At 43.6% G+C, this 11571-nt stretch overlaps 1 protein-coding gene and 1 long non-coding RNA gene across 2 annotated transcripts in view; one reads left to right on the top strand and one right to left on the bottom strand.

The window, feature by feature from the left end:
* The window catches only part of LOC116036399, a 16938-nt gene extending 14628 nt beyond the window's left edge, over nucleotides 1-2310 (bottom strand). Inside the window, exon 1 of the long non-coding RNA XR_004101593.2 lies at nucleotides 2299-2310. This is a non-coding gene — a long non-coding RNA (uncharacterized LOC116036399). The remainder of the gene's footprint in view (nucleotides 1-2298) is intronic.
* Nucleotides 1-10078, top strand: part of LOC116036397 (neuronal acetylcholine receptor subunit alpha-7-like) — a 68502-nt gene extending 58424 nt beyond the window's left edge. The window contains exons 8-11 of the mRNA XM_031279914.2: nucleotides 560-646; nucleotides 3910-4019; nucleotides 7517-7867; nucleotides 9722-10078. Of these exons, the coding sequence (XP_031135774.1) occupies nucleotides 560-646; nucleotides 3910-4019; nucleotides 7517-7867; nucleotides 9722-9916 (743 nt within the window). The 3' untranslated portion in view covers nucleotides 9917-10078. The remainder of the gene's footprint in view (nucleotides 1-559; nucleotides 647-3909; nucleotides 4020-7516; nucleotides 7868-9721) is intronic.
* The last annotated feature ends 1493 nt before the right edge of the window (nucleotides 10079-11571 follow it).

The raw sequence follows: 11571 nt of genomic DNA, 5'->3' as shown, positions 1-11571 counted from the left end.
CAGAAAGTCTCCTATATGGTTCCAGGTCTTTGATTATGTTGCTGCCTTGATCTGTTCCCCTCACTATTCAGCTGAGGGAGCTTATAGGGTCGAGGTCGAGGTTATGTTTCTTCATTCGGATCCACTTGCGATCCGTTCCATCCTGAATAAACTAACAGCAGTTTACATGCTTCGTCCTTGTTGCATTATTCTGAACAGATTTCTGTAGTTCAAACAACTCTGAATTGTAGTTGAGAACGTCAGTTATAACGGCCCACGTATTAAAAAATTGTTGGGTTTAAATCGGGCTCATAATTACAGTTAATGTGTCGGGCCGGGCTGGGCTCGGACACAACGTACACAGGCTCAGGTAGGGTCGGGCTTGATTTTTTGGGCCCGATCGAAGCTCTAACGGAGAGTTGCTAGACCCCCCTGGCTGCAAATTACATTTGCTGCCGCTAGGGTGGTCTAGATTTCTAGGTTGATCACTTCATCCAGAGAACACACACACACACACACAGCGTGTCAACTCTGCAGCTGCAGGCGTGCGTCATCCGTTTCTCCCTTTGTGTCTCTGCAGGGATCACGGTGCTGCTCTCTCTGACCGTCTTCATGCTGCTGGTAGCCGAGATCATGCCCGCCACATCGGACTCTGTTCCTCTCATAGGTGAGCCCCTCGCGTACAGAGCTTTTATCATTAGTTATGTCTCTCTGTCTTTACCATCTTTGGATGGATTTAAAGTGAAAGTCCACACTAGAGAACAGAGGAAAATGTCATTAATTACAACAATCCCTATGTGCTTATCAATCATTTAAACCGTTATCATGTATCACTTAAATTACTCTTACTTTATTACTACTGTGTGTGTGTGTGTGTGTGTGTGTGTGTGTGTGTGTGTGTGTGTGTGTGTGTGTTAATGAGCTTATGTGTTTATATTGATCCCATTTCTTTTCATGGCAGCTTTACGAGGCAGAGAGGTGGTGCTCTGACCTCTGACCTCTTCGTAGACGGTCGTAATGATGATGATCACAGAATTAAAGCTGATTGTGCTGCTGGTGGTGTACCCAGATTTTAATGTAAACACATTGTCTGTCTGAAATAAACCTGGATTCACCCTCTGTCTGAAACCCTCCGTTTAAGCGCCCCTTACAAAAAACACAAGACTTTCATCCAGGAAACAGGGGTTCATGTCCTGAAGAAGTTAAGGAGAAAACACAAGACTTTCACCCAGGAAACAGGTGTTCATGTCCTGAAGAAGTTAAGGAGAAAACACAAGACTTTCACCCAGGAAACAGGTGTTCATGTCCTGAAGAAGTTAAGGAGAAAACACAAGACTTTCACCAGGAAACAGGTCATCATGTCCTGAAGAAGTTAAGGAGAAAACACAAGACTTTCACCCAGGAAACAGGTGTTCATGTCCTGAAGAAGTTAAGGAGAAAACACAAGACTTTCACCCAGGAAACAGGTGTTCATGTCCTGAAGAAGTTAAGGAGAAAACATGAGACTTTCACCAGGAAACAGGTGTTCATGTCCTGAAGAAGTTAAGGAGAAAACACAAGACTTTCACCAGGAAACAGGTGTTCATGTCCTGAAGAAGTTAAGGAGAAAACATGAGACTTTCACCCAGGAAACAGGTGTTTGTGTCCCGGGAGTACTTCTTAAAGGGTAACTACCGTTTTTTTCAACCTGGACCCTATTTTCCTATGTTTTGTGTCCAAGTGACTGATGGGAACAACAATCTTTGACACTGGTCCAGTATTAACATTATGGAAAGGATCCCTTCAGAGATAGACCTTTAAAACCTCTTTAAGACCTTTCTGTTTAACCAGAAACAGCTCTGAAGTCGCTAGCTCTAAACCCACCAGACTCCATTTCAAAAAGCAATACTTTTAGCGTGTATAGAGCCAGCATATTTTCACATGTAAATCAGTAAACTATTTATTTATTTCAACCAAAACTAGAGTTGTGATAGTTGGAAAAGAGGAAAGACGACCCAAAACGGCTTTTCATAGTTTTATTTTGTTTCTGACGACTTTGAATGAAGTGTATTTTACGATGCTTAAATTACTGTTAATTTACATGGAGTCTGGTGGGTTTAGCGAACATAATTCCGTGGATGTTTTTATGTTTGAAAAAAGGATCTTACTCTTCAACAGAAAGGTTGACCTCCTTATAAATCCTTTCCATAATGTATTCAGACACTTTGAATATTAATCTGAATTTTTGTGAAGGTAAATAAGAGCTGGACAATTACTATTAACTTACATTGTAGCTTGTTTCTCCTCTGCCGACTGCAGCGATCTCGCTCAATACTGGACCAATGTCAAAGATTGTTGTTCCCATCAGTCACTTAGACACAAAAACATAGGGACATATGGTCCAGGTTGAAAAAACGGTAGTTACCCTTTAATAGGACTGGTGTTTTAATCCAAACTACAACCTTTTTTCTAATCTTAACTAGTTGTTTTGGTGCCTAAACTTAACTGTCGTCACTGTGTGACGGTCACCTTTTGTCAGCTAAACCTAAACGATACGGACCTGAAACGACCGTCACCTCACAGTGCTCTGTACCCGGCTCACAGTCACCTTTTCTCGGCTAAACTTAACTGTCACGGGACCGGTCCTCCGTCCAATCCTCCTGGTCCAATCCCTGTAAGATTGCTAACAAGTAGACCTCCAAAATGTTGAAGCAGTACATTAGACTACATTTATTTAGGAGACGCTTTTTATCCAAAGCGACTTCTAATAAGTGCATTTATGGATTGTTGTTGTGGTGTCTGTCTGCAACACGGTCTCACGGCAGTTCATGAAATGGTGACGTTATTTTTAATCTATTGATTCATGTACAAGAACATGTTTTTCTCGTTTTTTTCGTGGTGGCCAGCACGAAATGGGAATCATCTATACGGAGGTTGGGTTTAGGAAAAGATGAATGGGGGAAGCAAACGTCACACCCTGGGACACGATCCGCGGTCTCTGGGGGACACGCGACAACAACAACGGGACGGCGGAGGTTGGGTTTAGGAAAAGATGAACGGGGAAAGGACGCGTCACACACCGGGAGACGGCCACGGGGTACGTGTGACCATAACGTGACGGTTGTGATTAGTGATAGGTGGAATAATCAAGCCTGCATGTATTCAAACGTATTTTCATATTTCATATGTTCTGTTATGTGTTATTAAGATCTAGGTAGAAGGTCAGTGTGATGTAAAGAGGCCCTATGCGTGCGAAGATTGAAGATAATCCAGATGTTGGGTCTGAGAGAATAACATGTAAAGGGGCCGTGATAATGATCTGTCCAGGAGTTGTTATGTATTCTGTCTAGTCTATAGCGGAATAACAACTTAGGCACAGTTAACCTATGACCTTTGGTGGGGCCTACAGGAGATCTGAGTCTAATGGAATGATGAGATCATGAATAAGGGTTTCCTGGTGGGCGGCCCCAGAAAGGATAAAATGTATGTTCAATCCTAGGATCAGAGAGACACTCTGGGTACATGCAGCTTGTGTGTGTACACATGGTTATCTCCTGTGTTCAATGTTGAACAAAGCTGCATTTAATCTAAAATTATTGGACTCGTCATCTTTGAGCATCTCCATCATCAGTTTCCAGAGAGCACCATCTCTCCACCAGCCCAACCAAACTCCTTATGCGGATTTTCGGCATTTCATACTACTAGCTACCGTAGTTGTGCTGTGATCACGAAATATGCTTCCCATTGAAATACATTAGTTCACATTTTCGTGCTGGCCACCATGAAAAAAAACGAGAAAAACGTGCCCGTGTACACAAATCAATAGATTAAATAACGTGACCATTTCACGAACTGCCGTGAAACTGGGCTGCTGTCTGTCACTTTCCTCTTCCTTTCTCTGGATATAAATGTATATAAAAGAGGACATATAAACTGATCTCTGTGTTTCAGCTCAGTACTTTGCGACCACCATGGTGATCGTGGGTCTGTCGGTCATCGCTACCGTTCTGGTTCTGCAGTATCATCACCACGACCCCGACGGAGGAAACATGCCTCAATGGGTCAGTCGTCCCTCCTTCTCTTCCTGTCTGCTTCCCTACTGTTCGCCTGTCACTGCAGTGTGTGCTAGGGGTGTCCTAGGCAAGGCAGCTTTTGGCTACGGTTACTTGGTGTTTTCGTTACCCATTACAAGATTGCAGTAGTTCTACTTTTCACTACGATGTAGCCGTTGCTACAAAGCTGAGTTTAATCTCGGTAATCTCGGTAAACCTTGCTAAATCCCTTGTCTCTTGATAAGTTCACAGACTAAATCTGACCAGTTCACAGACGTGGTCCTTGTATGGATAATCTATTGTCACACCCGTGTTGGAGAGGTAATATCAGAAATATGTCCGTTATCTGCCTGTCCTAGTCTCGCTTTGCCAGACCTTCCTCCACAGCGCTGCGGAGGAAGGTCTATCTAGTCCACACAGCATTCCTGGATGGGAGAAAAACGTGCTCTGGTTACCAATCACAATCATCTTGGGCGCTAAGCGCAAAGCGCCGGACGGAGCCACGGTGCCTCTGCTAAATAGCCTCAGGAAGGAACTTGTTTTAAGGGATCATGTGGACGTAGGCAGTAAGTAGGGGTGCACGATTCAGAAAATGTCACAATTCGATATTGCTTTTAAGGCTCAAGATTCGATTCAAAATCGATTCTAAAACAGTTCTCAATTAAAAAAATTTTTTTTTTCTATGAATCGAGAGCTTGAATCGCGATACGAATATGAATCGATTTTTTTGCACACCCCTAATAGGGAGGCGAGCTCTGGAATTAAAATGGCTGTCGAGTGTGTGATGAGAATTTTACTCCCAAAAAAAATAATAATATTATAAAAAGATAATTAGATTGTTGGTTGTCCGTTCGGTGGATGTTTCCCAAATCGACCGGCGTTTAAAATGCCAACACAACGAAAGCGGAAGGTAATGGACATCCGGCCAAAAATGAGGGACACTCGGTGGCACCTGAACAATCCTGTAAATCAAACATCGTCGATATAGACTAGGGATGTTCGGAACGGGGAGTATTGGATCGGAGCCCATATGGGAATTTTTTCTGCAGTCACCCCCAATCATCTTACTCTGATCATTTATGTCAGTAAGTTCTACGCCATTCTAAGTAGCAGTTGATGTATGCAAGTTTCACACTAGGTGTTTCTCAATGTCAAGGAAGGATCCTTCGAAGCCAGAATTTCGAGGATGCTACGTCATCAACGTCCGTCGAAGGACTGTTCCAATGTCGAGGATCCTCCGAATTCCTTCAAGGACTGAGTCCTTCGTTCGGAGAATTTCCCATAGACAGCAAAGGATGCATATGTGTATCTTTCACGCTCCCGTATCACCCACAATCCTATGCGCGCGGCTTTGCCGGCTCGTTAAAAAAAAAAATGCAATTCTCCTTACCGGTAAGTGTTATGACAATTACAAACATGAACTCCCATGAGTTTTTAATTTATCGACATGGGATAAATAAGAGAAAACGACTATTGCTTATATATTATATAGCCTATCAGTGTCGGTCACGTTACCTACCTTAGCACATTGCGGGCAAAGTTGCCGACAGAATATTCTCCTCCTGCAAGCAGACGCTGATTCACCTTCTCCATCTCAACAAAAAAATTGAACAGCACAGTTCACAGTTCCACATCCATTTCGTCCAGTGTTTTGAAATGCAGCGTGGAAGTGAAGGCGGGGAAACATTTTCAATGACGCAAGCACGCAATGACGTGCACTTGCTAGCCTGTTCCATTGTACGTGTTCTCCGAATGCTAAGGAGGAGCCTGGCCTAACCTCTGAAGGACCCGACTTGGAAGGACTAGTCCTACCAAGGAAGGATCCTTGACATTGAGAAACGGCTCCTGTCTTCACTAAGTTAAATGTATTAAAGGGGATGGTTCAGAGTAATTTCACTAGGGTCCTTTGCACCATGACCTCGAGCCAAACACCCCCCCAGAAGCTTTTTCCCCTTGGTCTAACGTTGGTCGAGTTAGCGCTATCAGCCGAATGGCTTAGTGCAGGCGCTAACGGAACCAAAGGCGTGTCTCGTAAATTACCCCACTAATAATGCCCGAAATTGTACCAAACTTCTACAGTAGTACAAATAGGTTCTGTACTCATAAAACGAGGCATTGGGAAGTTTGTAAGTACACCAGGAGTTTATTTAAATAACCCTTGCCTGATGGCTTCTACTCTCCGCTGTTACCGCTACCGCTGCGTCGACGTCACTTCTGTGATTTGGGATAAACCTGTAAAAGTCCTGGCAGAAAGCGATGCAACTTTGTAAACCTATAACATGCACAAAAAAGATATATAACCCAATAAAGGAAAGGGGAAAAGCCAAAAAGCACAATATGAGCACTTTAAACTTCCCTCCATCTTACCATCGCTCAGATCTCCCTACTCACAGACCAGCAGAAAATCTCCAAGTGCGCCAAAACCCAGTTTGACGCAAAACACGTGGCGCTAGGGATGTTGCTGTACCTACAGTACCGATTGCACTTTTGCATACAGACACAGAGAGTATAGAAGCGATTGAGAGAGACAGCCGCTCCCCTTTCTGTCTTTCTCAAACTCAAGTTAATCTCTAAAAAACTAGGCAGCGCTAATCACTGCATTGCTGATTTCTCACCACACGTTTTCAGAAACATTTTAGTGCTGTTTGTCTGAAATATGATAGTTTGTGAACAGGAAGTGGGCATGATACTGTTTCCTGTTTTGCAAAAACAGAACCTGAAAAAAACTCGGGAGCGCTGAGGCAGATTCGGTTACTTTAATGTCTATTTCTCGCCTCAAATGTTTTCAGAAACATATTTCAGCTAACCGTTTAACTGTTACACAAGCTTTTTGGGAAATTGAATATCACACCTTCTTTTCTGTTTTCTTCTGGTCAGTAGGCATCAATTTGAAAAATGTCTGCGACATTCTTCTGCATAGACAGCCTGGTTTTATGGAGAGACTCCGTTTCGAGTTTTTAAAATTCTTTAACGAGCTTTGAAGGAGAGGCGTTGGCTTTACTTCAGCAGATTGGATGTTAATGTATAATCCCATTTATTTATTTTACAGCAACCTGGAGGTTAAAGGAAGTTGTCTGTCACACACACACACACACACACACGCACACACACACACACACACGCACGCGCACACGCACACACACACACACACACACACACACACACACACACACACTCCGCTGTGGGAATCTCAGCAAGAGAAATCCCATTATGTTGGAATTTATTCTGAAGGTCAGACCTCTTCCTATGTACAGCTTGTGTGTGTGTGCGTGTGTGTGTGTGTGTGTGTGTCTGTGTCTGTGTCACGCACACACACACACACACACACACACACATGAACATACACACAGACACATACACACATGAACCCTCATGCACATTTGCTCCCCATAAACACGTTCTGCATAAATTAATTTTTATCAACTTGTTTCAATATTTTTGACTCACATTTTGTCAAGTCAACTTTCAGATAAACACACTCTCTTCTTGTTCTGTTTCTTTTTCAGACTCGTGTGATTTTGTTGAACTGGTGCGCCTGGTTCCTGCGGATGCGGCGTCCCGGCGAAGCCAAGGTGCGCCTGGCGTGCCACAACGCGGCTAAGCATCGGCGCGGCAGCCTGTCCAGCCTAGAGCTCAGCGTCAGCCAGGGCTCTCTGCGACACCCCCCGCAGGTGACCAACGGAAACCTCCTGTATGTCGGCTTCCGGGGCATGGAGGGGTTGCATTACCCGTCACCGTCGGAGCCTGAGCTGCTCTGTTCCCGGCTAGTGGGCAGCGGCGTTGGGGAGGCCGGAGGAAGAGGAGCAGCGGCAGGGGGCTCCATCCTGGAGACGGAGCTAAACCAGATCCTGGAGGAGGTGTGTAACAATGCCTTATGTAATAACAACACATTGTGTAATAAAATGTCCGAATAGCTACATGGATTCCAGTGCCTCATTTTCGATATCACTGAAATGCTTCCCTCTGATGCTCCGAAACAGACGTTAGAAGAAACAGAAGCATCGCTGCACGGGACGCTAGTTAACATGATACTTAGCAGCTAACGTTAGCCTACCGTTAGCTAGCAGCTGGCTTAAACACGGCTAAAATGCTGATGGCTAAACGCTGTGAAGTGTTTCTGTATTTCTTTTGTAGAGGATCGGGACGTTTAACAGTCCGCAGCTGCCGTTGTCGGAAAAAACACAGAGACGATGCGTTTATTGTAGTGCTGTCAGTTAAACGCGTTATTAACGGCGTTAACGCAAACCCATTTTAACGGCGTACATTCTTTTTTTATCACAAGATTAACGTTCTTTTTGGCCTAGCAAACTTTGTAGTTTTTTTTACATGCTGTTGCAACAACTAGTAACGTTGGAAAAACTACAACACCACACCGGATCTAGCTAGACCGGAAACTAAACAACAGGCACGCCGCACACACGTTACGTTTTGAGTGGATGGCGAGCGCGAGACGCCGAAATGGATGCCGATAAGATTCTGAATGGAAAGTTTACTTTTAAAAAGTTGCCAAATGGTTCCATTGACAAGACCAAAGTGATCTGTGTGTTTTGTCGTTGTGAACTGAGCTATCATCGCAGCACGTCCAGTCGGAAATACCACTTGATGGCCAAACACACAGCTGATGGCCAAACACACAGCTGATGGCCGAGCACACAGCTGATGGCCGAGCACACAGCTGATGGTCAAGCACACAGCTGGTGGTCAAGCACACAGCTGACGGCCAAGCACACAGCTGATGACCAAGCACACAGCTGATGGTCAAGCACACAGCTGATGGTCGAGCACACAGCTGATGCCAATTCTCCGCCCCCCTCGTCAAAGCCAGGCAACAAAAGCACAAAGCAAGCCGATCCACTTTTCCATGTTGATAAGAGCATTAAAATGAGAAAAAATAATTGGACAAAAAGAAATCTAGGGACATTTAGAATAGATAAAAATGTGCGATTAATTGCGAGTTAACTATGACATTAATGCAATTAATAATTTAATAATCGCGATTAAATATTTTAATCGTTTGACAGCACTAGTTTATTGTATTACTTTTTTTTAGTATCAGTTCAGGCACCGGCACTGTTTTTAAAGTATGGTTTTAGCACCGGTATTGGAAAATATCCAAAGGATACCCAAACCTATTAATAACACCCACATTATGTAATAATTGCTGTATTTTGTAATAACAATCCTGAATGCCATATGTACAAGGTACCTCCAGGTTTCCACAGGTTAAATTTAAGACTTTTTAAGACCTTTTTTAATTAGCCTGACAAGCCAGACCCACATCCAGATGTTGGGTCTGGGAACTCACCATTGGCTGGGCTCAACCAGAGGGGCGGGATAAACGGTTGTCTTTCAAATTCCCTCTACACGCAATAGGACAGCTCTACAACCAACCAGAGCAACGCTAGCTGATAGATTAAACTTTTGCCGTATCCGGTCGGCAAAACTAACGAAACAACATCTTCAAAAACATACAAAACATCTTCCTTTTTTAAGAATGACTTCAGTAATCAACGGAGCCGTCATTACGGCGACCAGCGTAGCACGCGTAGGGTTCGGTGGAAAAAAATTCTAAGGTTCGGCAGAAACCCAACCCCGTCAAAAAGCCCAATATTCAGCTGAATCCGAAGTCGAATCCTGGATTCGGTGCATCCCTGGTTGAAGTGAATATTTATTACATTTTGACATTTTATAACATAATGCGTTGTCACCAGGTGAGATACATCGCCGGGCGTTTCCGCGGCCAGGACGAGGAGGAGACGGTGTGCAGCGAGTGGAAGTTTGCCGCCGCGGTGATCGACCGGCTGTGTCTGGTCGCGTTCTCGCTCTTCACCATCCTCTGCACCATCGGCATCCTCATGTCGGCTCCCAACTTCGTGGAGGCCATCTCCAAAGATTTCTTCAGCTGAAGACGACGACGACATGGCAGCTGAATCCTGCTGTCTTTATTTTTGTTACTGTCATTGAATCCCCTGTACAGACCCAAACTGTAGACTGTATTTAAGGATGGAAGATGTGCCGTTTAGCCACTGGAACCGTTTTCAAAGTATTGTTTTAGCACTGGTATCGGAAAAAAACCCAAAGGATACCCAACCCTAGTTAGGTTTAGGAAAAGTTAATGGTTTGAATTAAAATTAAGTAGTTAACGGGGTTCATCGTTTTTTTTTTCACTTGTCCGGTCGGGCAAGTAAAAAAAATTCTACTTGCCCAAAGTAATTTTTTACTAACTGGCCTGTATACAAAAAAGTAGAGATGGTCCGATACAATTTTTTGCTTCCCGATACCGATTCTGATACCTGAACTTGCGAATCGGCCGATACCAGTGTATCATATATTTTATTATGTTATAACAGCTGTATACTACTATCCCTGTATGATGATATGATGTATAACAGCTGTATACTACTATATGATATATAACAGCTGTATACTACTATCTCTGTATGGATGATATGATGTATAACAGCTGTATACTACTATCTCTGTATAGATGATATGATGTATAACAGCTGTATACTACTATATGATGTATAACAGCTGTATACTACTATCTCTGTATGGATGTGATATTATTTCTATCTTTGTTGTCAGTCTGGCTCAGGTTAAACTCTTTGCGAAACATGAACAATGAACACCACAGAACTTTATTTTATTCTGCAGTTTGACAGTCAGTTATAACGGAAAAAGAACATAAATAAACTACTTTAACGTAGATTTTCTTTAGGGCTTTATTACGTGGTATCAGATCGGTATATTAACTCCAGTACTTCCTGATACCGATACCAGCGTTTTAGGCAGTATTGGAGACAATACTGATACTGGTATCGGTATCGGCTCCGGAACATCTCTAACAAAAAGTATCGGAAATGTTTGGAAAAAAACAAACATAAAATAATATAGAAAAAACTAGCAAACTTTGGAAAAAAAACCCTAAAAAACGTTGAAAGCATCAAAGGTGTAAAAAAAATCTCAAAAGCATCAAGCACCAACTCAGTTCCTGATTGGCCAACGGCACATTCACCTCAAATCATTCAACAATCATTCTCCGACCTCCAGAGAACCATGACGTCATTTATGATACGATGACGCCCCAACGGGCGAGTGGATTGTTATATTTACTCAGCCGACGTGGCGTTTTTACTTTCCCCGGGCCATCGGGGAACCCTTCAGCCGCCTACACACGATAGGAGGCATACCCGCTTTGCGCCGGCCGTTCCATTGATTTCCTATGGGGGGGGAGGGTGGTGGCGCCCAACTAGGCGCTGCCCTACCCCTGACGTCACGCACCGCTCGGATTTTCCGCTTTGCGCTCAAAAGTCATTTCAACATTGACCTAGTGGCCACTGACCTTTCAAAAGCGCAACCAATGAGATAACAGCATGTTGTTACCTAGCAATAAAAAATAAATAGCTTCCTTGCCACCCTTGATGACGAATATCTGCGCTAAGCTTTGCTCTCTGCGCCCTACCTAGCGGTGCTCAGAGAGAAAATCGCTTATCATGCGTAGGCGGCTTTATTGTTGGTTAAAGGAACACGCCGACTTATTGGGACTTTGTCTTATTCA

Source organism: Sander lucioperca, chromosome 7 (assembly GCF_008315115.2).
Source record: "Sander lucioperca isolate FBNREF2018 chromosome 7, SLUC_FBN_1.2, whole genome shotgun sequence".
NCBI classification, from domain to species: domain Eukaryota; kingdom Metazoa; phylum Chordata; class Actinopteri; order Perciformes; family Percidae; genus Sander; species Sander lucioperca.
This window is presented reverse-complemented; position numbering and strand designations above follow the sequence as displayed.